The sequence below is a fragment of the Phodopus roborovskii genome, unplaced genomic scaffold, assembly GCF_943737965.1.
Source record: "Phodopus roborovskii unplaced genomic scaffold, PHOROB, whole genome shotgun sequence".
Lineage (NCBI taxonomy): Eukaryota > Metazoa > Chordata > Mammalia > Rodentia > Cricetidae > Phodopus > Phodopus roborovskii.
This window is the reverse complement of record NW_026126480.1, coordinates 27,966,246-27,993,403: the sequence shown is the minus strand read 5'-3', so window position 1 is coordinate 27,993,403 and position 27,158 is coordinate 27,966,246. Positions and strand designations below refer to the sequence as shown.

Here is a 27,158-nt window from a genome sequence, read left to right as displayed (position 1 = left end):
AGGAGGGGCGGGGCTTGTGCTGCTGCAGCGCGGGCCGGGCCAGGGGGCGCCTCTCGTTGCCGCCTTTCGAAAGGACTATGCAGTGAGGCGGGCTCGGCTGGCGGGCGTGCGCGGAGCGGGGGCCGCGGGCGCGCTGCAGAGATGTGACTCGGGCCCAGGGCCAGCAAGAGCGTCGGCGCTGAGGGGCCGCGAGGGTCGGTGAGTGCCAGCCAGAGCGGGCGCGGGGAGGGCGCCGCAGGGACCCCAGAAACTTTTCCCGCCGTGGGTTTGTGAAGATCCAGAGCGGAGCCTGGGCTCGTGCTTTTTCTGTTCTTCTCCTCCTCGGGGTGCATCTGCAGGAGAAGCTGTGGGGTTCGGGTGAGGGGTGCCACAGTGCGGTGGGAAAGGAGCCGCAGAAGGCTGACCAAGAGCAAGGATGCAAGGGTTTGAGGACCTTTATCTGATGGGGGGGGGGGGCATGGGCCAGATAGAGAGCCAAATCTCTGAGTGGGATCTGGGGTGACGGCAGACGACAGGCAGCTGGGAGTAAAGGGGAGTCGGCACTGTGCTAGTGACCCCTGTGAGGGGCGTCGCAGTCAGGTTCCAGGGGCCAGCCGTGGTAGGGCGGGGGTGCTGGCCATGAACTACGCAGACCTGGCCTGGGGAAAGGGCCGGCCTTTAGGGACGTGCAGCCTCACCTGCCGCAGGATCTGGGGGACCCAACTTGCAGCCCGCAGTGACCGTGAACTCTTGGAAAAAGGTGCAAGAGGGCGGGCACCACAGGGAGGAAATCTGAGGCTGGGGGACAAATAGTGGACTGGAAGTCCAGGGGCGGCTGCATACTGTTAAGGGGGGGGGAGGATTTTTTGTCCCAGGCAAGGGCACTTGGGCCTCTGAGGGAGGCATCCTGGCTAGGGATAAGGACTACCCGGTGCAGGGCCCCGTCTTTCTGGGGGCTTGGGCTCGAAGCCCCACAAGGACCCCACACATTTCAAGGACCGGGTGGGAGAGGCAAGCCCAGACGAGGAGCCCGCACCCCGCCTTAGCAGGCGATATAGCTGGTTAAGCAGCTTTGGGTCGGCCCACCGACCTTGCCCCAAAGGACGCCCAGAACAGAGGTCTCGCACCCCTGTTTTTGCTCCGTCAGATCCATGCCTAGCCAGTTCCCCCTTCTTCTGTTCGCCAAAGGGGCGGCTCTTTGGAACAGGGACAAAGGCCCCGGGAGTGTGGCGGGCACCATCGTCCCCGCCTGGGGCCCCAGCACACGCGCCGCATCGGCCGCCCGACTGCGCCGGGGTGGGGGCACCTGAGCAGCGTCCAGAAAGCTCTAGGAGGTCCCCACAAAGACCAGAGAATGCGGGAGAAACTAAGCACACCCCATACACAGCACTTCAGACGCTATTTCCTAAGTTTCTTCTGTGGGCTCTAGGGGCTTTGGGAATAACCACTCTTGAAGTTAAACTGCATGCAAATAGCATGTAAATAGAATGCAAATTGGCATCTGTTGGTTGGAAATCCTCCTCCCCGCTAGTTTTCTATCTCTACTGTGAACATTGTTTCCCTGATCCCTTCGCTTCTATGTTTGGCAAGAGCCAACTGAGTTGAAAAGAGGAAAGATGGGAGGGGAAGGGGTTGCAGTTTGGGGGCCCGGACAGCAAAAAGAGGGCTTTCTTTATAAAGGCAGATTCTAATTTTTACTTTGTTTTTTAACACATGTAGTGGACACAGAAGAGACTACTGAGGAAATGCCTTGTATAAAATGAATAGAGCTAGATTGGGGCCGGCGGGGGAGGGGGGACGGGAACTGCAGAGAAGTGGATGAAGAAACGTTAACGGAGCAAATAAATACCACCTCGTACAACACCTGCTGGGACAAGGCTGGCAGGAAAATAAAGTGAACTGGGCTTGTGGGGCATGAGTTGACATCTGGAGAATGGCATTTTTAAGTGGACCCCAGCATGGCGGGGGGTGGGGGGTAGACTCCATTTAGACGGCGATTTAGGGGCAAAGGGCATCCACGCTGCAGAAGCTTGGGAGGTGGGAATAAGCTTGGAGGAAGAGGCCACTGTAGCCAGTGTGTGGGGGCGGATTTGGGAATAGGCGAGAGAGGACCAGAAGCGCTAGACAGATCCTGGTCTTTGGAGCCATAAAAAGGCATTTAGAACTTACTCTGTTAGGGGCCACTGAATCCTTGGAAGGTTCTCAGCAGGAGGCTACGCGGTATGATTTTAAAAGCTCCCTTGACCTCCACAAGGAGCCGGCAAGCAGCTCCCTTCCTTCTGCAGGCAGGGATGCTGTAGTGCAGGGAGTCCCGGCTATGGATCCAGCCTGAGGCATTGCTTTGAGCCCCCAGAGAGCCCTGTGAGCTAATTGGAGGAGTGGCTTGAGTTTTTAAAGATCCGCCTCCTACTTCTCGGCAGCTCTTATGTACCCTAGGGAGCCCCCACTCAGGGTCCAAGACCTCTGTAGTAAATCAGCTTTGAGCTAGCTGGAGATTCCGAGTTAGTCAAGCTCCCTCCTCAGAACTGCACCCAGAGAAGGATCAGACAGCCTAGGCTGCAATTTGCATTTAAATGATTGCTTTTATTTACAGGCTCGCAGCTGCTTTGCATATTCATGGTTCACAGCACTGACTTGCTGCACTGAGTTACTAACCTAAGAGGGTCTGTAAAGTTAAGAGCCCCAAAGAGGGCGGTGTCTAGTCAGCACAAGATAACGAAAAGGATGACACTGTGTACTTGGAAAAGATATTAGAGGGAGGCAGAGGCAATTTGGGTCTGGGAAAGAGTTTAATGTCAGGAAACCTTGTAACGGTTTAAACCAGCCAAGCAGGAAACACACCTCGGCTCCAGAGGAGTGGGCTGGGACCAAGTGAAATGCTGGGGCTCAAGAGAGATTGGTTTCTAGCCCCAATCTGGACTTCTGCCAGACATGAGGCTAGGACTGGTGTGCAGCGGGAAAGCCTAGGGTCAGGAGCTAGGGAAAAAAAAAATGGATTCCTAGCTTGATTTGTAGATTCTGTGAAGCCAATGGCCAGACGGCTTGACCTCATTGCCTTCCTGGTCCCAAACAGGACAATGGGACTCTTGAGCAAGAACCCACTGCTTCCTCTGTGCAAGGGGCATTTCATGTGGACCTCATACAAGCAGCACAACCTCCTCTATCTTACGGAGGAGGAGACTAAGGTTAGATAACACCAATGTCACTAGTTCTACTCCACTGCCCTCCTGTTGAGATCTGGGAGTCTGAGGATAGTGTATTCAGCTCCCACCCCACCCCCATACACACATACCTGCTCATTTTGTCATCCCTCCCCCACCCCCATATGCTGGTTCAAATTCTGTTCTCCTGCACTGCCTGGTGTAGCAAGAAGAAATAATCTCTTTGGAACCTTGCTGTTGGCCACAGGGCTGAGGGGAGGCTGGCTGTCCAGAAAGGTTTCAGGGCAGTTTGGGACATTTTGTCTTTCCATCCCTATTGGGGGGTGGGGGGAGAGCAAAGGGAAGAGATCCTACCTCCCAGGAGAAGGCCCGTGTGTGGTCTCTGGCAGCTTTGGCTCTGACTACTTAATAGCCATGGCTGGTTTTAGGGTCACTGTCCTGGTTCAACCCTGATGGTGGGGCTCACACTCGAGGCTCCTGTTCCCATCCAAAGACTTGTCTCCTTCCCACCACCTCAAGGACCTCTTGGCTTTGGCATATGATGGGAGAGGTTGGAAACCAGTGGTAGATAACACAGATGGGAGAGCCCCCTCACGATTTCATCTCTATGGCAACAGCCCCTCCTAGGGAATCCATTCAAGAAGAATTTACCCCTGCAGACAGTGGAATATTTACCAGTCTTTTAAATGTCTTTACATTAGTTAGTGCCCTATATCCTATAGTTATCGTGTGTGTGTGTGTGTGTGTGTGTGTGTGTGTGTGTATGGGTGTTTGTGTGTATGCATGTTCATGTGTGTATGCTAATGCATCTTACTGTGTGTGCAGGAGAGTGTGCATTCATGTTTGCTTATGCCTGTGTGTGCATATGGGGCATATATGTGTGGAGGCCTGAGGTTGACATTGGGTGCTGTGGATTCTTTGTCATTTTATTTCCTGAGGCAGAGAGGGTCTCATAGTGAATCCTGAGCTTGCCAGTTCAGCTAGTCTAGCCAGCCAGCTTGCCCCAGGTAACCTACTGGCACTGGGATTATAGGTCAGCTATTACGGAAGCCCAACTTTTAGCTGAGAGCTGGGGATCTGAACTTTTTGTCTTCATGCTTGTTGGGCAAACACTTCACCCATTTGGCACCCCACAGCCCCCACCTCCTGTTTGAGACTGGACTCAAATTTGAGATTCTCCTGCCTCAGCTTCTCAAATGCTGGGGTTACAGGTGAATGCCACCATGCATGCTTTCAATAGTTACCTCAGAACTCACCACAGCCCTGTGGCATGGGTGCTGTTATTACCCTTACGTTACAAATGAAGAAATGGAGGCAAGAAAAGGTAAGTCAGTAGCTCAGAGTCATAGTGTGCTAGCAAGTGGCCTGGGGTAGGGCTTTTATTTTATTATTTATTGATTTGGACAATGTTGGGAGTGGAACCCACATGTGTGTGCTTGTTGAACTCCCTGGCCCCAGGGTAGGATTTGAAACTGGGAATCTGACTCTGGTGATGCTTGGGCTAGGAGAAGCAGTCTTGCTGCCCTGCTCACATGGAGTCCCAGGGAGTCATCAGTCTCTGTAGGGCCAGTACTCAGGACAGTGAAGGAGACTGTTTCTCCACCTATTGGGACTTCCGCCTCTGTAGACTGTGTGTGTGTGTGTGTGTGTGTGTGTGTTTAAATATGTGGGATGAGGTGTGGTATGGTATGGTGTTTATAGTGTATGTGGAGTGTGTGGTATGGTGTATGCATGTATGGTGTTTGTGGTGTATGTGGGGTATGTTATATGCCTGTGTTGTGTTTATGGTGTGTGTGTGGGGGGGGTGTTGTTTTGCAGTGTATTTAAGAACATCCAAGTGAGTCACATTTCTGAGCGCCTGGCTGGCAGCAAAGGTAATTAGTATGTGAGCCGAGGCTTGTGCATTCATTCCCATTTATTCTTTACTCCTTTTGAGGAGCTGCTGCCCTCACCACATGGGTTTGTTGCCATGTATTCATCCATCCCAGGCAGCCCTGCCCTGAAGCTGCCTCAGAACCTCTAATCTGGTATTGTTCTACATAGGGACCAGAGGTGGGAGGCAGCAGATGGCTGATTGAACAGGGTGGGGCTTACCTGTCAAGGGGCATTTTAGATGGAAGGGGTAGTGCCTGCCTGGGGCTCCTGCTCTTTGTCCTGGCTCATCTGGACTTCTAAGCCTGAGTGTGGCCTGCAGGGCTGGTTGAGATAGTTCAAGAGTCAAACTTTGAATTAAGCCTCTCAGACCCTCCGTTTCCTCTTTTATAGAAGAAAATTTTAGCACACCTTTATGGGCCACATGAGAGTTAAAGCTTCTATTGTAAGTTTTATTCATTCAAGGACTAAAGGCCAGAACAAAACAGATGAGGGCATGGGGTGATGGTGGGTGGAGAAGAGCAGACCCAAAAGGTAAATAAATAAGGGGAAACTGGGCTAGAGGGTAAAGTGCAAGCATGAGGACCTGAGTTCGGATCCCTGTGGCCATGCACATCTCTAACCCCAGTGCTGGATATCAGAGAAAGGTAAATCCCAGCAGCTGTCCAGACAGTCTAGTGGGATGGACTCAGTGAGTTCAGAGAGAGGCCCCGTCTCAAAAAATGTGGACAGTGATAGTGAAGGACACCCAAAGTCAACCCTAGGTCAGGGTGTCTGCTTAGGAGAGGACAACAGTATACACACGCATGTGCATGCACGTGTATACACACACACACACACACACACACACACACACACTTGTGACACATACAACAGAGCCAGGGGTCAAAAGTACTGGCATAGTGGTATGGGGGCAGGAAGGACCCCTTGGAGATAAGTCATTCAGCAAAAGTCACCAGTGACTCTTCTACAAGTTCTGGTCTATAGAAAGCCCAACAACAATAAGACTTTGTTTGCCTTGGGCTCCACCCTTCTGGCAGCATGTGACCTTGGCCAAGCAGCTCCTCTCTGTGTACTACACAGTATTATCTCCTGTGAAATGGAGACAGCCTTAGCAGTTGCCTCTAGGATTATTCTGTAGATTCTGTTTATTTGGTTTTTTAATTAAGGTTTCCCAGTGATAGGAGTTCAGGCTGGACTAGAAGTTACTATGTAGCCCAGACTGGCTATAATCCTCTAGCCCCAGTTTCCCAAATGCCAGGAATACAGGCCTGTACCACACTATCTAGCTCCATTTGGCAGATCCTTGGATGTTATGTGTCAGGGAGCCTGGTGAGCAGTACTGTGGTTGTCAATGTGACCCTCTGGAAATCCTAGATGAGCCAGTGGCCTTGGCTTTGTAAATCCTTCCCCTCATCCTATACATAGTTCTGTGGAATGGGGTGGCCACACACCATAGTTACCCTTACAGCCAATAGTGACCAGCTTAAGACAACTGGGCTCTCTCCTTTGGTGCCTGGCCATGCTTGGTTTCATCTATATGCCTAGATATGGGTCAAGAAGAGGCCATTCCTCCTAGGTTTTTGAGAGCTTGTTGGCAAGCAACAGAAACCTAGGTCAAACTGGTTTCATTCAAACTGTAGTAAATTGGTTGCTGGTACCAGGCATGGGAGAATTCAGCTGCCTTTCAGTGGATTAGGACTCAAGTTCATCTCCTAGCTGATCCTCAGACGGGTTCTCTCTGGGAGAGAGATTGGTCCTTCAAACTTGACAGTTCCATCACAAAGAGAAGACATATTCTGCCAGCTGATGTCAAACCTTCCTGCTCATTCACTGCTCTGTTTCAGACCATGTTCCTATCTGTGAACCAATCAGCTCAGCCAAAGAGTAGCACAATGTCCAGATTGGCCGAGCCTGAGCTGGTGCTGCTGACTTAGCTACAGTTTTACCTACTTTTCCTGCTGCTGTAAGACAGAGTAGACCCTGAAGAAAAGGACTTAAGAGGAGAAAGGGCCTGTTAACCTCAGGTCACAGTTGGAGTGTCCATCAAGGCAGAGCAGTCAAGGCTAGGGGATCTTGAGGCGGCTGGTGACACTTACTCCACAGTCAGGAAGCAGAGGGAGATGAATGATGATGCTCAGGTCACATTCTCCTTATGCAGTCTAGGACCCCCGCCTACTCAACAGTGTGGCTTCCTGTTAGTGTGGCTCTACCCGGGTCACTTAGCCTAACCCAGATAATCCCTCATAGTGGTGTCCTGGGGCTTGTCTCCTGGATAAGTCTAGAGTCTATCAAGCTGATATTAACCATCACAGCTACGTTTCTTGACACAAAAGCAACTGATCAAAACAAAGACAAAAGGAGCGTTCTGCTTCATGGTTTTTGAGACTTCATTTCATTGTGGCAGGGATGGCATGGCAGTGGCAGTGTATGGCACTGGTTCTCACGGCCGTAGACCAGGACTCGGCTGTGGGATTTAAAAGCCAGGCCATTAACTATTAAAGGTACCTACTTCCATTCCCCAAGCCCTTCCTCCTAAAGATCCCTTCCCTTTAAAATAGCTCCACTAGCTAGGGACATTTCCCACTTAACTCATACCAGACCACCCCACCCACCCAAGCTGGGAGCTAGGGCTTAAGGTAACTCTCCAAAAGGAAATTGGGAGCTCTTTCCAGAGAGGAAAGAAACAGCTGCTGTGACAAAACCCACAACTACTCTTGAAGGAGAAAAGGGCATTACCTGTGGCTATGGAAGCAGAGAGCATGAGAGCGTCCATTTTCTGTGCCGGAAAGGAAGGAGACACTGGAGTCCTGGCCAGGTACTGCAAGAACACTCCACAGTTTGAGAAGTGTGGGCACCATCGTTCAGGTTGGGGTAGTTAGGAGACAGCAAACAAGCAAGAAAAACTGCGGAAACCAAGTCTTGTGTTACAGCCAGGCTTGGAAGGAGGAGCTTTGCCAAAAAGAGTGGCTGGACACACCTGAAAAAAGCCAAGTTCTTGGAAGCAAGGCTGCTGAGGCATAGTCCTGAACAAGACCTGGTGGGTTACCTGGTGTCTCTCACTAATTCTAACTTACCAGCCTTCCTCAGCCTTGGTAACATGGACTTTTTGGCCTGCATCATGTTTAGTGGAGACTGCTATTCCAATTGTAGGCCTGGTCTCTATTCAACAAATGTCCATTGTTGTGACATCCAAAATTGTCCCTGGTTGAGAACCATTGGTCAAAGGGTATATAGGTGAGAGATGGCAGGGAAGGGGCATTGATCCAGCTTCCAGACATATCTTCCCAAACATCATTTCCTCACTCTCAAGAGAAGATGGGATTGGCTCTAAACTAGAGAGATTGCCTAGGATGTGTAGCTGAGACCTCTCCTAATGGGGTTTTTCCACTGATGTTTCTTAAAAGGGAAATTCACTCTGGAGACCCTTCACTTTATTGTGGACCAATGGCAGCTCATACTGCCCCATCTAGTTCTTAAGTTTTGGTTCATAGCATGTTCCCCAGCCTTGGGAAGTAATTCTGTTCAGAATGGCGTGCACCATGTAGCCATGTTCCTTGGGTGTGCGCATGTGCAATATGCACACAAAGCTTTCAGGGACTGATCCGTTCTTTCTACCACATGGGTCCCAGGGATCTAAGGTTGTCAGGCTTGACAGTATTGGCGTCCAGCACCTTTACTGACTGAGCTGCCCAGCTGTTTAGAAGCATGGAGAGAGAAATATTTTAATTTGTTGGGGTTCATGTGATCAATGCACAGGACACAGATGACTGCACAGGGCATCCCTGATGGAGCCTCTATGGTACTATTATGACTAGACTACAAGGCAATGGTCAATATCTGGGGTGTATCCCTACCCCCATATTTACCTGAGTGTGTGTGGGGGGGTCTTGTTTAAGTGCCTTCTGTTTGTAGCATGCCTTCTTTGTATAAGCATAGCAGACCACCCCACCCCACCAGCCACTGTCTACAGCATCATTTTTTTTTTTTTATTCAGTCAATGGCCTGGAGGCTAAGGAGGGACCCAAGATATACAAGGGATCTCTCTGTAAAGGAGAGGAGAGAGAGGTGGTCAATACTGCATTTACTTAATGGATGCCTAGTGTTGTGGTGTGGGGAGGGTGGCTGGTTACAGACCTACACACAGGTAGAATTAAAACCCCAAACTAGCTTAGTATGACTAGTAATGAGCCTGGGGCACAGCTTTCTGACTGTGACTTCTTGAAGGTCCAGCCTCTTTCCAAAGCAAGGAGCTGGTGTCCCTCCGATAAAGGGCAGTGTGGCTGCAAATCACTTGTTCTGCGGGGATTTCCTAAGTGCCTGACTTGTGCCAGGTACTGTGTGCTAACACACTGCCAATACAATGGCATCTTCACCACCAATCCTTGGGTTGTGCCCCTCACCCAGGAGATATTTGGCAGTGTTTAGAAGCAGATTTGGTGAGACACATCCTACAATGCATAGGACATTGGGGGGGGGGGGTAGGAGACTGCTCCAGATGCCAGATGTCACTTAAGGTTGGGAAAGCTGGGTCTACTTGTGAGTAAAAGATACTGTCTCTGCCTCTCTGCCTGCAGCCTTAGACAAAAACAAGAAGGGAGGAGAGGAGAAAGGGAATGAGAAAAGAAACAAAGTAGGCAAAAAAAAAAAAAAAGAAAGAAAAAAGCAGACTTGATTAGAACTCAGCTCACAAGACTCTGCTGTGGGAGCTGCACTGACCTTGGCAAAGTCTGAACTGATAGCTGTGGAGATGAGCTGGGGCGGGGATAAGGGGTGGGTGGTGAAGCATCTCTCTGCTGCCCATGCCTAGTCACACTGGCCTCCACATCCTGCTGCTCAAGAGGCTGAGGCAGGAAGGTGGTCAGTGCAAGCCCTGCCTGGGCTGTGGTGATCTCAAGGCCAGCTGGAGTAAGGTAGTAAGTATAACTGTATCTCAAAATTAGGAAAAAAAAAAAAAAAAAAAAGTAAAGGGGTCAGGGATGTAGTCCAGCAGCTGCTTAGCATGCTTGAGGTGCTACTGTAAAAGTAGAAAATTAAAATTAAAACAATAGGGGTGTGTCCTAGCAGGGGAAAGGGAGACTGGGTCAGGATGTCATTGAATATCTAGAACACACAGAAGAGAGAGTATGGCAAGGTGAACTCTTGGGCCTCCCAGGACAGGGACAACAGTTGAGGTGGAGAGAATGGAGTTCCAAGAGGTCTCTGGAGGGGGAAGAGGGGATGTATGGAAAATACAGCATGGGAAAGCTCCCATGCTGGGCATATCCGTAGGAAATGCTCCAGGGTTCTCCCTCGGATGGCAACAGCCCTGGTGCCAGCATCCAGCTGATGTTCTAGGCCCTTCTGTGAAAGACACAGTATTTACATATAGCCTATGCCTGTGCCCATGGACTCTGGGTCACTTACAATACCTAATACAAAGTCAACCCTTGTTATGTAATGTTTCTAACAACAGGAAAATGTTTGCACGTGTTCAGGACAGACAGAATCTTTTTCTCGAATAGTCTTCATCCTAGCTTGGTTGAATCTATGGGTGCAGTAGACTTAGCTGGGTTGTACCTCATGTTTCAGGCTGGGAGGGGAAGGTTTCTCCCTCTGCTGAGAGGGGTGGCTTCCTCTCAGTGTGGTTGTGTGACCTGGGGTGAGTGTCAGCCTGAAGACCCTGTTTTGTCACCTGAAAATGGAGGTCACAATAGGACCTGCTGCTCATGGGGCATTATGAGGACTGGCTGAGCCCAGTTTTTGGTCTAGAGTGAGTGGTCAGTAAATATTCCCCATTAGCCTTTGAGAGTTAAAGGAGGAGATGAGGGGTGTGGCCCCAGCCAAGCACCTGGCTGGTGGCTGTCCCTTTAAAACGTCTCTCATTCCTTTACTTTGGAAGAGGCCAGATTTATAGACTACAAAGGGGTAGGTAGAGAGATGAGGTGAGTCTCCCTCCCATTGGTCCTCCAGCCACTGCTGATGGTGGCTTATGGTTACTAATCTGGGTCAGGGTTCAAGTGGGTGGCAGAGTGCCTGGGCAAGGGACCACACTGCCTGGAGAAAGTCAATACTATTATGTCAAGGGCCTGAAGGTTCCTCAAGGGTTACCAGGTTTGAAAAGAGGCACATCCTCAGGAAATCAGGAAAAGTAGGGCCTTACAATGAAATGATCTTTCTCCATAATTGTCCCCATTTTCTAGACTGTTCCTGGTGTCAGAGAGAAAGATGAGAACCCATCAAGTGTTCCCCCTGCCCCTGCTCCTGGTGATTGCCTCGGTGGCTTCAGAGAACGCCAGCACATCCCGGGGCTGTGGGTTGGACCTTCTTCCTCAGTACGTGTCCCTGTGCGACCTGGACGCCATCTGGGGCATCGTGGTGGAGGCAGTGGCTGGGGCGGGGGCCCTGATCACACTGCTCCTGATGCTCATCCTCTTGGTGAGATTGCCCTTCATCAAGGACAAGGAAAAGAGGAGGCCTGTGTGCCTCCACTTCCTCTTCCTGCTGGGGACCCTGGGCCTCTTTGGTCTGACGTTCGCCTTCATCATCCGGATGGACGAGACAATCTGCTCCATTCGGCGCTTCCTCTGGGGTGTCCTCTTCGCACTCTGCTTTTCCTGCCTGTTAAGCCAGGCGTGGCGGGTGCGGAGGCTGGTGCGCCAGGGCACAAGCCCAGCCAGCTGGCAGCTGGTGAGCCTGGCACTGTGCCTGATGCTGGTGCAGGTCATCATTGCCACCGAGTGGCTGGTGCTGACCGTGCTGCGTGACACGAAGCCAGCCTGTGCCTATGAGCCCATGGATTTTGTGATGGCACTCATCTATGACATGGTGCTGATGGTCATCACCCTGGCACAGTCCCTCTTCACACTGTGTGGCAAGTTCAGGCGGTGGAAAGTGAACGGAGCCTTCATCCTCATCACTACCTTCCTCTCTATGATCATTTGGGTGGTCTGGATGACCATGTACCTCTTCGGCAACTCGATCGTTAAGCAGGGAGATGCCTGGAGTGACCCCACCTTGGCCATTACACTGGCAACCAGTGGCTGGGTTTTTGTCGTCTTCCATGCCATTCCGGAGATCCACTGCACCCTTCTCCCACCCTTGCAAGAGAATCCACCCAATTACTTCGATACTTCACAGTCCAGGATGCGGGAGACAGCATTTGAGGAGGACATGCACCTGCCTCGGGCCTACATGGAGAACAAGGCCTTCTCAATGGATGAACACAGTGCAGGTAAAATGGCCACTGCTGGGCCTGTGGCAGTCCCTGACAGGCCTCAGCTGGGGCAGATGCTCCCAGACCCAGTAACAGACTCAACAATAATGAATGGCCCCTGTGCTAACACTGGCTCCTTATCCTTTTCCTCATGCCAATTGCCAACTGAGTGGGTGGGGCTGGGGAGATGACTTGGTTGGTGTTGTCAGGGTGAGCAAGAGCATTGGAGCTTACTCTTTAGAACCCAGAGAAAACCCAGGTGTGGTGGCATGGCTTATTGTACTCCCAGTGTGGAGGTGGAGGCAGGCAGACCTCAAGGCAAGTAGACCTGATCTGTGAGCCCTAGATCCTAGTGTCCAAAAACAAGGGATGCTTTCTACTCAACAATACCTGAGGTTGACCTCCTGCCTACATATGCACATGCACACACAATTTACCACCACAACAACAATCATCCAGTTTCTCGGCTTTTAAAAGTTGTGATAGAGTATTTTCCCTACATGCACAGGCTCTGGGTCTATCCCCAGCAACACCCCGCCCCCTGCATAAAAAAAAAAAAAGCACATCTATTAATTCTAACAGTACTGACCCTGCCTTCCTGCATGGCTGCTATTTTTTGGATTTCACTTGAGTCCGTGGGTACTGGGAGGCCAGGCCTCTTGCCTCCCCACACGCTTTTGGCTGCCCTTATCTAGGAATACATTTTCTGTTTGCCACTCTCTCTATCACTCCCTGCTGATTCCCCTATAGGTTCCCTGTAGGCATTTGAGTTTGCAGCCTATGCTGTGTGGTAGATGGTTGTAGGCCATGTCAGCGCACTTGTCCTCCTCCACTCAAGTCATCAGCAGGGTTCAGACTGGATCCCAAAGTCAAATGCCCGGGGTTCAAACCCTGACTTTCCCCACTTCCTGCTGTGCAACTTTCTATAGAGTGCATGACATCTCTGAGCCTCAGTTTTTCCAATTTGTAAAATGAAAGTGATGGGAGGGCATACTGTGTATAGGTGTTACAGAAAGCAGCACAATGGGGGCCAGACCCTGGTGGTGCTGAGCAGAGTTTGTGGGCTTTGGCTGGGGTCTCTTGAAAGTGGAGTCTGGCCAGGCATTGGTGATACGTGCCTTTAATCCCAGCCCTCAGGAGGCAAACTCAAGTCTGTAGACTGTGAGTTTGAGGCCAGCCTGGTCTACAGAGTGAGTTCCAGGGCAGCCAGGGCTACACAGAGAAACACTGTCTTGAAGAAAAAAAAAAAAAAAAAAAGTGAAATCTGAGACACCCAGGGATAAGGGTTTACTTTAGTGGTGGCCCCCGAAAGGAGAGCACAGGGGCAGGTTGCCCAAATAGTTGCATTGATAGGCTTGTCTCAGCTACAGAAGCCAGGCTCAGTCCTGCAGAGCCCCTCTGAGGATGTATGTAGAATGGACCCCAGAACTGGCTCACCAGCACAGAAGGCTTGGCACCCATCCACTTCTCTCTTCCTTCACAATCATCCCCGTTACTCGGCTAACTTCACGAGCTCCTCTGGGGTCAGACAGAGAAAGCAAATGTGATGGCAATTTGGGTGACATCTGGGTGACCAAGACTACCTGTTTCTGCTCAGGGGTGAAGTCACAGTAGGATGGAGGGCGATGTGGTCACCAGCACCCCAAAGACCCTGCTGCTGATGCTAGACAGGTGCCCCCTAGGACATTGCTTCAAGGAAGCTGGCTGGGCCCCACACCGACTTTAAATAAATGACCTTTCTCCATTTCCCAAAGATGCCTCAGGTCCCATCACTAATATTGAATCCCATTCCTGGTGAGGCACTGATCACCTGACATGGTCACATGTTGAGCACTAACTCTGTCCTGGCACTATTCTGTCTCCAACCCCTTGTATCTCCTTCATGATGAATAGGTGTAAGCTGAGACTCAAAAGAATGGCATTTCCTGAGGACATACTGTAACTGGAGTTTCCTTTCCAGCCTGGTCCTTCAGCTGATTTGCCCCAAATAAACACACAAAGACTTATATTAACTATAAATCTGTTGGCTAATGACTAGGGCTTATTGGCTAGCTCTGTCTTAATTATTAACCCATTTCTATAAATCCATGTATTTCCACTTGGTCTTGGCTTACCAGAGAATGCCCAGACCTGTTACTCCTTTGGTGGCTACATGGCATCTCCTCAAGGCACCTCTCTTCCTGCCTCCCCAGCATCTTCCTCATCTCCTAGCCTGCCTGCCTATCTTCCTGCTTCTACTGGCCAAACAGTGTTTCATTCATCAACCAAATGGGAGACAGATATAGAAGGACATCCTCCATCAACATACAGCTGGAATATGGCCCATGACAGACTGAAATTTTGCAACATTTCTCTTCAGCAATATCTGCCCAGTTGTCAGGGGCAAGTGTGAGCTGTGCTCAGTATCTGGTCCCTTTACACAGCCTTGCAAGGTTAAATATGGAAGACCGGGGTACAGCCTACCTCTCCCTTGTAGGCAGGGAAGCATGTTGAGCCCTCACTTCATATAGAGCCACCCATATCCTTGTCATACCTTCCTCTGCACCTGTGACCCCTGGTCAGACTCATATGTAGGAGGGGCACCAGCAGCCCCACTCAAGACAGATGGGAAAGTCCCAGTGTGGCTGTAATCCAAGCTGCTCTTTTCTTACATAAAGTTCAGGCCAGATGCCTGTGTCTGTGGAGATGTTGGGAGGGATTCAGTATCAGTCCAGCTGAGGGACAGGGAAAGGTAGGGTCATGCTAGAGGTCACCTTTGGAAACCTAGAGGCCTCTTCAAGGGGCTCTGGTGACAGAGGAGGGACCTGGCTAGTCCTGGCAGGCTGACAGCACCACCTGTTCTTGCCAGACTCTCCTGGAGGGACCTCTCTGAGGCCCTGGACCCTCCCCCCCCTTGGTCCTTGGAAGTAGAGGGAACAAATGGAATCGATTGCATACTGTGTGTCTCCTGTCTGATTCTAAAACCACTTGTGCACCCCCACTCCCCCTGGGGCAGGGGTGATTAAGAACCAGTGGTTGAATGGAATGTTCTATTTCCTTGTAGTAAAACTGGAAGGTCAGAAACACGCGAGCAGTAGTGTTTTAAAACTAACAGTAGTCAGGTGTGACAGCACATCCCTGTTTTCTCACAACTCAGAGAGGGGAGGCAGGAAGACTGTGAGTTCAAAGCTAGCCTGGGATACACAAGACACACAACTCCCAACAAAACAAACAAAAACCACAAATAATAACCAAAACAAAACAAAAAATACACCAAGTGCCATTCTGAGCATTTTATTGGCTACTCTAATTCATACAATAGCCTGGGAGATCTGCTTGGAGACTGATGTGTAAAGAGGCTCAGTGCTACCCTGTCTCCAAAACAAAAAGGAAGCAGAGCCTCACTAAGGCAGGGTGGTCTACCCATTAGAATCACTTGGGCTACTAAAGAAAAACAACTGCTCTGGCCTCACCCCAGGACCCCCCCCCCCCGTCAAGTCTGAGTCTGGGGGTCTGTATAATTTTTAAGCTCTCCAAGTGATCCTAAGGTGTCACGAGGTGGAAAGCCCGGGTCCAAGAGCCAGCCTGGCATGTGCTTTAAGTCCATGTGATGGAGGTCTTTTTGGAGTCAATTGATGAAGATTCCCATACCCTGGGAATGCTGTGGAATTTTCCATCAGGCACTGGCATTTATTTTCTGGTCCCCCTCTGGCTGCTCTGCCCGCCTCAGGCTCCCTGTGATAAACAGTGCTGGAATAAGCACTCTTATCCATTCATCTTTCTGCTTTTTGGTCCACTAGTCCCTTGCAAAAGATGTCCTAGATATGAATTAAATAATCTGCATCATTAAATCTTGCTACTCCATGCCAAATGGTACCCCAGAAAGGCAGGCTGAGTGTCCACCCTATTGTTGCATTGAAAGTCCCTCCCTAAATCTTCAGCAACCTTGGGTGTTGTCAGACTTTTTTTTTTAAAGACAAGATGTTCTTGTTTGCTTGCTCATAATGCTGAAGATGGAACCTGGAGCCTGGTACATGCTGGGTCAATAAGCTCCATCCCTAGCAACCCTTTTTACCTCCATCTCCTCCCTGCCCTTTTTTTAGGCATCTTTTAGACTATCAAAAATATAGATCCACCAAAATCACTTAAGACCAGGCAGGGCATTCCTCCGACAAAGCTCACACAGAACAGATCCTGGCTGGGCTGGCCTTTATTCTAGAAACGCTTGCTTTTCTGGCCAAGGACCATCTGGGCATACTCCTTTGCCACAGTAGGAGCAGCCATTGGCACCTTTCATGTCAACTTCAGCCAGGTGGTATTTTAGGAACCCAACGCCATGAGGGGCCTTATGCTTGGAGTGGCTAGTGCCTGGGAGAGCCACAGTGACCAATCCTCCTGTATTGGGAGCTTCTGGCCAGCCTCTTGGCCTCTCCTTTCTTGACTGTTGGTTCTCCCCTCTCCCCCAAAAAAGGTGTCATGAGATGGAAGGCATGTCCTCCAGGCTGTCCTGTGGCTCTGGAAGCTGCAGTGATCTTGCCTTCAATAATTCTTTCCATCAGTGGGACCCACACATAGATACACTTAGTGGAGTGTGCTCATTAGCACCAATAAGGCATGAGGTAAGTGCTAAGAGTCTCAAATACTCCTGGAGATGTCACACCTCAGATCACATCTTAAAAAGTGCTAACAAGGCATATGAAACAGGCACCTTTGAAAGGAACATGTGTTCCCTTTTGTTAGGGATCCTGGGCCCTAAGTAAGCCAAAGGCTACTTAGACAATTTGCTTACTGTTGGAGAGCCTGAGTGAAGCTTGAGGGAAGGCACAGCTAACTTGGCTGCGCTTGCAAGGACCTACACCAGAAAAAGCCGGCATTTGACCAATGAGTTTACACTTCCAGTAGTACCCACTTATGCCTGCTTTTCACCTCTGCTGTGAGTTGGACAGCATCCGCTCTGATAGTAGTCAAAGGCCTCTGAGATTGGTTACTAACATTTTTTTTAAAAATAGAATTTGAATGCTAAAATATTCAAACAAGTACGTGAAAATCCCAAATGCCCAAGGTAGCAGGCTTCAGGAGGGCTAGATTTAAAAAAAAAAAAAAAAAAAAACTTTACTGACTAAACTCAACTCCTCCCCTTCTCTTGATGGAAGCATCACGGTCCCCAGTAGCTCTGGCCTTGCCCAGAATCCCAGGGGAAAAAGAATTCTTTCCAGAAGGCTTGAGAAAATCCCAGAGTTATTTTTGATTGGCTCTGAATGTCCTTCCCTGAACCAGTGTGTTCTCAAAGATGCAATTTCATGATTGGCCAGGCCTGTCACAAGCTGGACCCTGGAACCCATTCTGAGTGAGAGACCTAGAATGCCAAAGGTGTTCATAAAACTACTGGCAGCTTGCACAGGGAGGGACCTAGGGACCATGGGTATCGAGAGTGGAGCTTTGGTTTCTCTGAAGAAGACAGGTTGAAGTGAAGTTCCCCACCTGGACCGGGCTCTACATGGCAAGGGACGTGCAAGGGACTGACACTAGCAAGTTCATGTTTAGCTGTCCCCACTTCCTGTGCTACTCCCCAGGCAGGGACATGCCCTCAACATAAACAATTGCTCAAGCCTTGGAGATGCAAGAAAGGTTTCCTGAGTCTGTCTTGGACTCAGGTTCTTTGGTCCAGTTTAGGATGAGCTATCCCTAATCTCACTTAACACAGCTTGCTTGCTTTGACATCAACTGTGATGGTTAACAGAGCATCTGGAACTGGTGTCATGATTAAGAGCAGCCTGTCTCTACCAGGCTTCCAGTGCAGGCTCTGCCGGCTGTGTGACTCTGGCCATGGTACTTAACCCTTATCTGTTGTAAAGGAAATCATAGCATCTGCTGTGCTATGAAAACTGGCCCTCTGTACGTCACTTCTCACAGCATCTGGCTCTAAGGTACTTATGATTCCTGCCCCAAATAGAATGCAAAGCTCCCAAGCTGCCTTCCTGCATTTCCTCAGGGAAGACTTTAAAGTAAAGCCTTTTTTTCTTTTCTGTGTGTGTATTTGCTTGTTTGTTTGTTTTTTGAGACAGGGTTTCTACGTAGCTTTGGAGCCTGTCCTGAAATTCACTTGTAGACCAGGCTGGCCTCAAAATTCACAGAAATCCACCTGCCTCTGCCTCCCTAGTCCTGGGATTAAAGGCGTGTGCCACTCCACCCAGTAAAGCCTTTCTTTAGCCAAGCAATGTGAGTACTTTCAGTGAAACTGCAGGTGTCATCTTACAGTTACAATTTCTGTCCTCTTGTGGGGGTGCTGAGGATGGAGCCTAAGGCCTCAGGGATGCTAGGCAAGTGCTCCTCCACTTAAGCCAAAAACCCTATTTTCATTAGAATGAGTCATTTAGTAAGCCTTGACAAAGGCACTGTGACCTGTGTCCACCTTGTAGTATCACACAGATGGTCTCACTCTCCTGAAATGTCCCTCTTGCCCTTCTATCCATTCTTCTCCATGTGGCTCCTGACCACCATGAACAGCCTTTCCTTTCCAGTTTGTCATTGGCAAGGTGTGAGAAGCCCTCACAGGCTGGCTCCCTTCATTCAGAAGCACAAATCTGAGGTTCTTCATGGCTTTTCAAGTTGATTTTTCTCTATTTAAAAGGGGGAAGCTTAATTTCTTAGAAATGCAAAAGCCTGGGGCTCGAGAAATGACATAGTTGGTAAAGTGCTTGCTATGAAAGCATGAAAATTTGGGCTTTATCTCTAGAACCAGTGTGTGAAGCTTACTTAATCCCAGAGCTGCAGAGGTGGAGACAGGTGGATCCCTGGGACTCCCTAGCCAGCCAACCTAGGCAGTGAGACACTGCCTCAAAAGACAAGGTGTGGGCTGGAGCGCAGTTAAGAGAGTGGATGGATGCTCTTCTAGAGGATCTGAGTCCACTTGCCAGTACCCACATCAGGCAGCTCATAACCTCCAACACCCTCTTTGGCCTCTGAGGATACTGCTCAAACATGTGAGCACACACACAGTACACTAACTAGCTGGATGTGGACCCCAGCACTTGGCATGTGGCATTGGAGGATCAGGAGTTCAAGACCATTCTTGACTTCAGAATGAGCACCTAAGGGCAGCCTGGGCTAACTTAGGTGCTGTCTTAAAAATAATAGTAACTCATAAACATCCTGTACCTACTTCAGGGTTAGAGTACTAACTCTTTTTGCCATCATTGTTTCGGGTCTTTGATTCCTATTTGGGATCATTTGAGGGTCATTTTCCACTGATGGCAATCACTGTCCTATGTGTTTTTAGCAGTCCCCAGCTCCGCAGCATCCAGAAACAGGGACTGCTTTTGACTGGTATGGTGTGTAAGACCTGGACATAAGTGTAAAAGAAACCTGACAGCCCAGCGGTGACTGCCACCCAGCCTGGCTTTAGCTGTTTGGGGAGAGCAGTACTCCTCAGTTCCCAAAGCCTCCTGAGGCTGAGGCTGGAGAACAAAGCCCCTTTGTGACTTTTGTTCTGCCTCAGGCTTGTGACAAAGGGGAGGAGCCACTGTGGTGGGTGGATAGAGGTGCCAGAGGGGAGGAGCTGGCTGTTGGAGAAAAACAAAATTCTCTTCCTCCCCACCTTTCTCCCTCTCCCTTCCTTTCCCCTCTGTTTCTCCCTCCCCCCCCCAACCCTCCCCCTTCCTTTTCCCCCTGCTCTCTGGTGTTGTCATCTTGGAAACCCCTTTCTCAGCTCTTAGATCAGCAGCAAGCTTTTCCAATGGAAGCTTGGGGAAAAGATCCAGTGACAGCCTGGGAAAGAAGCCCAGCAACCTGGGAAGCCGACCCAGCGCACCATTCAGAAGCAATGTGTATCAGCCGACCGAGATGGCTGTTGTACTCAATGGCGGGACCGTAAGTATCAAAACATGATGTCTGGGCAGGAAGCCTGAGAGCGTCCAATGTGGGGCAGCTTCAGCTGGGTATACCTAGAGGCTGCTGCTCTGGGCTGCCCACTGCAGCTCCATGCATGCACGCCTTCCATGGCCCCCTCTACCATCTTTCTTCACAAAAGGAAAACCCACCCACACTCAGAAGGTCATCTGCAGGTGCCGACCTACTGCTTGAGGCTCTTTACCTGGTGGATTTTCTTTCTTGAACACAGTGTCCCACCCCTCTCCCAGAAAAGCTTCCTGTCGGGATGCTCTTATCTTTGCTGACATCCACCCTAGCTTAAGCCCCCTGGGCCCTACTCCATCCAGTACCCCCAGGTGGGTACCAGGTCCCTCTCACGCCATCTCCCTAAGAAACATCCTAGGAAATTGAATTGTTTCCCTCAAATACCAGAGCATCTGTACTTATCTGTCGCCAAACAGACCTGCAGCAGAAAGTTTTACCTTTTGCTTTTTGCCTCTGTTGGAATGACTGTTTCATTCCAGCAAAACCCAAAGAGGCATTCATCCCCATGTCTGCTTCCCAGACATAGCTCTGTGCTTCTCAGAAACAGTGCATGGGCCAGCTCACATGTGCACATTTGATTTCCATTCTTTATTCTGTGCCAACTCCATAATTCAACCTGAGCTTTTCTTTCTTTCTTTTTTTAATAGACCATCAGGAATGGTCTTTGATCACTAGAGGGAGAGAATTTGGGTTTTTCTGGCCTGTGAAGGTTCTGCTAGGCTCTGGTTCCCTTTGCTTTGTACAGGCTGTAAGGAAAATAGAAACACTGATTTGTGTTCTTAAATCCCCCTACCACCTCCTGGGCTGTTTCTTTGTCCTGGGGCCTAGAAAAGCCTCACTTTACTGGGACCACTGGTCCCCAGAGGGGCCAGCCATGTTCTGTAATTAGCACAGCCTGTCCATCACTCTGAAGTCCTCCTGGTTCCTTCAAGGCCAGTGCAGAGAAGGCAACAGAGGTCTTACCAGGTGGCTGCTGTAGGGTCTCCGGTGAAGCTCACTGGAAGGATCCTTGTGTGCCATGCCCTAGTCAAGTCCCATCCTCACTCCTTAAAGCACTAAGTGTCTGAGTGAGGAGTATGTCCCTGAGGGTGGGTGACATGAAACTCTGGTACATTTCTGGGGTGACTCCATCCCACAGCCACCCCTCCCCCCAGGTAAAAGCAAGAAATTGATGCATTGGTTTCTAACCTTGACTTTGCAGAGTTCTCAGTACTGTCCTTATGTTATTCCAGATCCCAACTGCTCCGCCATCTCACACAGGAAGACACCATTGGTGAAAGACCTTAAGTTCCAGAGAATAAGAATCTCTCTTACCGATTTTATTCCCTGGCTGTGTCTTTCTTGAGGGCGAAATCCATAACCATGGCTGAGACAGGCCACCTGGAAGCCAGGAAATCTGGGAATTCCTACCAAGGGGATTTCATGTAAATGTGACATACGGATGAACTGGAAAGCTAACTGTGACCGCCCTCCCCTATCCTGCCACACACACACACACAAACACGGAATCGTCCTGCAAACTAAATCAGAGCTAACTGCCAATAGTCTTAGGCTCATTCAGAGAAGCGTGGCTGGGAAACTGTTTCATCCAGTGGGGGGAAAAATTCACAGCTGGTGTGCCAGGCTGATGTTGGCTTATATGAAGGGTTGGAGCCAGCCTGTCACCTCCTCCCCGGGTGCTGGTCCCCAGGGAGGTCTTTTGGAGATAACTACGCCCTTGAGATTAACTCACGGACCCTTTTCCCTGGCTTGTTTGCCTGGTGGCCTATGCAGTTCAGGAGACTTTAGGAGGCTGTGGCTGTGATTCCAAAGTAAGGCCCAACCGGGCAGTCAGGGAGTTGTGTAGCCGGAGTGGAGAAACCACAGAAAGTGCCAAAGAGGAGAAGGTACCCTGGACCTTGAAGTGGCCATCATGTGTAGTGGTAACCAACCACTGTTCTGTCTACGGGCCTCTTGCTCTGCCGAGCACCTCGCCCGTTACAGAGTGATAGAAGTATTCCTTCTTCCTCATGTTGCACTTGCCCTTCCCCGATTTTATTCCCATGTTCATTTCAGAAGCTCAGATAGGCCCGCCAGCTTGAAGCTTCAGGGCAGTCAGGCTGAAAGGCAGGCACCATAGCAGAGTTTTCACCATGTCCTATGACTGAGCTTCCCAGGGGTGACTCTGGAGTGCAGAGATGACATCCTCATGTCCAGCAGTCAGTGACGTCTGGGTATTTTCCCTTGATGTGGCTACAAGTCCAGGATAGAATGAGTTCCATGAAGGTTTCTTGCTGCCTTCAGAGGGTTTAGAGACCATTTTAATCTTGGTTTTCCGATGGTTCTATGAAAGTGGCCCTCTTCACAGTCGTCATTTGTCATGGCTTCCATCTGTCCTGAGCAAGTCATTCCTTTGTCGCTCAGCATCTCCAGCATCCCTGCCACCAAAAGCCCTGTGTTCTCTGCACTGTTTGGCCAGGATAATCTCTAGCAACCTTCCCATGCCTAAGAGTTTGAACCTGACCATATGGACTGTATAAACAAGGGTGGAGCCTCTGCATACACTCTAATCACTACATTGCTTTTTTCTATGAAAACTACCCATAAGCCTTTAACCTTTAATGGAAGCAAAATTGAAAAGGTTAGTATTTGGGGGTGGGGGTAGGGACTGACCTCTTCTTAAGCAAGTACATCTGAGCTGAGTGTTTTAATAAATCTGATTTTTCTCAAGACCCCAGTCTCTGCTGTATCCCCTCCCTGCCCTATCCTGTCTTTGCAGAGCCTTAGGGAGATGAGGCCAATCTGGCTAGTGCTTGGCTTCCCCAAAAGTTTTCCTTACAGCTAGTGCATCACCACCACGCATGGGAAGCAGAAAGCATGCTCCCCTCCCCAGCTTTCTGGGGTGCCCCACCCCATTCAGAGCATGTGCTTGCTTCCAGAGAAATTGAATCAGTCCTTTATGCTTAAGGACCATCATGTGGTTGGGCTGAGATCTTAGAAGCTTGAGGAGGGGTTGGAGGGCAAGAACGCCAGGGCTGCGTATGGCTGGGGCTCTTGCATGCACTACCCAGCCTTCTGCGAAGAGATCTCGGAGCACCTCGGGCCAGTCCGGTGACAAACGTCAGTGCTCCGCATTCTTGTGCCAGGAAGTGGCTGCCCACCCCCGCTCTCTGGAGTCCTTTGGAGCTTTCTGATGTCACCAGTGACTTGGTCTGCAAAATCCCCCCCTTGCAGATGGGAGAAGCTGACATGATTGATGATTTTCTCTCTAAGCCCTTTGTTGTCCGCATATCAGGTGAGCACCGTGCAAATGGCTGTACAGAAAGCAGTGTTTCTACGCTATAAATCCAGAACCATTCTGAGCCACAGGAAGCCTCACTTAGTGAGGCCTTTCAGTTTTGCTTTGTTTTTTTGTTTTGTTCTTTCCATCCTGATAGGTGATCACGCTTCTGGGCTTTGTTTTATATTGGCTAATCTAAGGTTCAGGGTGGGCTCGGTGTTCTTAGACAGGGGTGGAGGTGGGAGCAAAGGAAGAAGGACGACATCTGCTATTTTTCTAATGAGTTCAAGTTCACCTGAAGAGGACCACGAGGCAACTCCACCCAGAGACTGCAGCCAGCTTCCGGCGGGACGAAGCTGAAGTACAGAATGCCACAGCACCTGTTTAAAAGTTAGTAGAGTTAGGGGAGATAGTCTACAAAGTCCTCTGTGAACAGCACCAAGCTGTAAGCACAGCCTAGCATGTCCAGGTAGTGCCACCATTTTGGGACTGTGACAGCTCCTCTGTCCCCACCTAAGTGAAAACTCTACAGTGTTCTGAGGTCCTTTGCTGAGGTGGTGGGACAATGGCAGTGGGGATAGGCTCTGATGTGTCAGCTGTTTCCAAGGTTAAGAGCTGGTTGTTGTTTACCCTACCCTCACGCAGATCAGGCCAAGGCCAGCAAACAAGTGTGCAGACAGGATGAGAGAGATTGTCTTTGGAGCTTGCCAAATTGAAAAGTAGAAGGGAGCACTGATATTTACACATCCAAGGGTGTAGCAACCATGTGAGCTGATGAGAGCCCCGGAAGGTGCTTTTTATTCATGAAGAACTATGCTCATTTTTGATAGATAATATATATTTATTAAATGTATTAATGTGTGTTTTATAATGTACCCTCACTCTATCCCCCACCCTGGCTGACTTGCATACTTATAAACAAAATTGTTTGGAAAATTTCAAGACAATCAGTATGTACATATAAATATCACAGATTGCAAAGGTTGTTGAGCATGGGCAGATAGATTTTATTTTCAAAATGCTGTTCTTAACAAGAAAATAAAGGCTTTACTGTTTACCTAAGATTCGTGGTAGCTTGTCAAACAGTCCAGTATTACCACAGTCGTGTCTGGGACCTTTTGAATGATAGAATCCTGGTGGGCAGCAGCCAGAGAACAGATGACCATTACATTAACAGGATGCTGCTATAACACTTGGGGGGGGGGGGCTTTGACAATTGAAATCCTAGGCGATGACTGTCTCTTCTTGAGCTGAAAACACAACTCAGTTCTCAGGCCTAGCCTCATTTAAGTCAATGACAAAACCAAGGCAGAACTGTCACAGAGATTCGAGATAAATGAAAATACGGATCTTGGCAGAAGTGGGAAAACTGGTGACAGGGACACTATCACTGGGTGTTCCAACTGCGGTGGCTCAGAAGGGTACACCTAACACGGTGGAGAAGTGGATCAGAACGTAGCATTTGGGGTAAGGCAGAAGCTAAGGGATGCTTTCCTAAACTGCACTTAAGCTTGTCTGCAGCAAACCTGGCCTGTGTGCAAAGGGCTCTGTATCTGCCATATTAGGGCTTTTTAAAGAAATTGTAATCGGGAATCTGCAGTTGGGCGTGGAGTAACACGTCAGTTAAGGAGGTGGCACTGAGGCAGCAGGCACTTCCTCGTCCTCCATTTTACATTTCACTGCAGAGAGAGGAGAGAGAGAGTCAGGGTCAGTTTACACACCCAGACAGACCTGCCATGTGTGAACAGGGTCATTTACAACCTGCCCTGGTTCTGGCCCCTCTGGGAGGAACATAGCACATTGTGTTCCATGATTTCAACTGAAAGCTTGAAGCAGGACCCCTCCAATTCATGACAGTTTTAGAGTTCAGAAAAAAAGTTGATGGGGTTAGGGTCCTGAAGGAAGTTTTACTAAAGATGATAACAGACTCAGCCCAATCCATTACCTGACACCATTTCATTGAAGGGGGAGTTAGCTGGACCCAGAATATAGCACCCTGTGTAGGAGAAATTAATCCCAAGAGGTAAGAGGCTGTCCTCAAATAAATATGGAGACCCAGCCCCAGGATGGGGGAAATTCTTTTTGGAAAGAACTCTTAAAAATGTATTATTACATAATATAGTTTTGTGGTGCTGGGATGGAGCCCAGGGCTTGCTTTATGCATGCTTCAGTAACCCCTCCATCACTGAAATATATCCCCACTGCAAAGACCGTGGGTGTGTGGGTGTGTGGGTGTGTGTGTGCACGCTTGCACACACACACACACCTAAGGGTGCACATGTGTGTATGTGCCTTGGAGGCCAGAGGACAACCTCAGTTGTCTTCAGATGCCACCACCTTGCTTTTTAAGACAGGTCCTCTCATTGGCCTGAAACTCATGGGGAAGGCAAAGCTGGCTGCTGGAAAGTCCCACGGACCCTCTGGGACTACAAGAATAATCCCACTATGGCCTACGGTTTATTACATGAGCTCTGGGGAGCAAACCTAAGTCCTCACACCAGCACTGTAAGCACTTTACCAATGATCTATCTCCCCTTCTGACCTTCAGTTGTTAAATATCTTTGCCTCTAGTCGCTTCCCTCCTGTGTTAATGCCCAAAAGATTATTCTTGAGTGTTCCTGTACCCTGGCTTGTGAAGTGCATTGTGGTTCTAACAGGAGCCAGGGTTTGGACTGGACTATAGCACAGAGGTGTCAACCTTAGGACATAAACCACCAGACATGAGCATAAGGTGAGGGCTGCAGTGGTCACCACGATGGGTCATTTCTCAATGGCAGTGGTGTGAATGCTTTCCTAGAACTCAGGGTCATTCTGAGATCAGCCCAGCCCTTGAGCTCCTTCATGGGAACTTGCTGGGACAAGTGCCAGGTTAGGTTCTGTTAGATCATCCTCGTCTCCGGTCCATCTTGGCTAAGCAGAAATTTCCCCATGTGCCAGGACTAAAAGGTAACCTGGAATCAAGAGTCCCCAGAATGCTTTCCTCTATTTCAGTCCCTGTGATTATCTGGGTTTTCCAACTATTAATAATAAATTACACAAGTGGACATGCCTAAACCTGAAAATCTGCAATCTAGAATAAGCCCCAAACCAACAATTTCCAAAAACCAACCTGATGCCACAGATGGAAAATTCCATACCCTTAATTCTGTGAACTGTACAGAATTATTTCTTAAAAGTTCATAAAATCATGTTTATACTATATAAGTGAATATGAAACCTAAACGAATCTAACCTTTAGATGAGTCCTAGCCCAATATTTCAAATGCAAGCATTCTAAAATCTGAATCTGGTGTGTCTGTCTTCTCTGATCTCTCTCTTCTCCTTTTTCTTTGAGACAGGGTCTTACTATGTAACCTTTGCTGGCCTGAAACTTGCCATGTAGTCCAAATTAGCTTTCAAATCAGAGACCTGCCTGCCTCTGTCTCTCAATGGATTAAAGGTGTGTGCCACCACAAGGGATTCTCAACCTGTATTAACGCTAGCCAGAATATCTTTAAATATTGGAAGCCTGTAAGCAAAAGAAGAAAAAAAAAAAGGAAGAGAGAAGGAAGGAAGGAAGGAAGGAAGGAAGGAAGGAAGGAAGGAAGGAAAGAAAGAAAGAAAAAAATGGGGCCAGTGAGATGGTTCAGTGCATAAAGAAGGCATCTGCTTCCAAGCCTGATTGATAGCCTTTGTTCTGCACCCAGGACCCACAGGGTGGAAGGCCAGAAACAACTCCTCCAAACTTCACACATCCCATGCACACATACACGGACACACATTTGAATAATTTAAAGTGTTATTACATGCACAGATCTAC

General features: G+C 49.3%; 2 protein-coding genes across 3 annotated transcripts in view; one reads left to right on the top strand and one right to left on the bottom strand.

Moving 5' to 3' along the window:
• Window positions 1-29: 29 nt before the first annotated feature.
• On the top strand, window positions 30-24,421 carry Gprc5b (G protein-coupled receptor class C group 5 member B). 2 transcript variants are annotated; one of them, XM_051192793.1, is made up of 4 exons: window positions 30-198; window positions 11,195-12,225; window positions 19,895-20,055; window positions 23,226-24,421. In XM_051192793.1, exons 2-4 carry the CDS (start codon window positions 11,220-11,222, stop codon window positions 23,271-23,273), a joined length of 1,215 nt encoding a protein of 404 aa, XP_051048750.1. In that variant the 5' UTR covers window positions 30-198; window positions 11,195-11,219; the 3' UTR covers window positions 23,274-24,421. The 2 variants fall into 2 exon arrangements, with proteins under 2 accessions (XP_051048750.1, XP_051048751.1); XM_051192794.1 differs by having other exon boundaries at window positions 21,333-24,421.
• Iqck (IQ motif containing K) overlaps window positions 24,343-27,158 on the bottom strand; it is a 112,474-nt gene continuing 109,658 nt past the window's right edge. Inside the window, exon 9 of the mRNA XM_051192795.1 lies at window positions 24,343-25,038. Within this exon, the coding sequence (XP_051048752.1) occupies window positions 24,983-25,038 (56 nt within the window). The 3' untranslated portion in view covers window positions 24,343-24,982. The remainder of the gene's footprint in view (window positions 25,039-27,158) is intronic.

Bases quoted from the DNA above. Each gene is read 5' to 3' on its own strand.
- Gprc5b (XM_051192793.1), top strand. From the start codon at position 11,220: ATGAGAACCCATCAAGTGTTCCCCCTGCCCCTGCTCCTGGTGATTGCC. The intron at 12,226-19,894 runs GTAAAATGGCCA...CCCCTTTCTCAG, and splicing joins AATGGATGAACACAGTGCAG to CTCTTAGATCAGCAGCAAGC. The intron at 20,056-23,225 runs GTAAGTATCAAA...TTCTTGTGCCAG, and splicing joins TTGTACTCAATGGCGGGACC to GAAGTGGCTGCCCACCCCCG.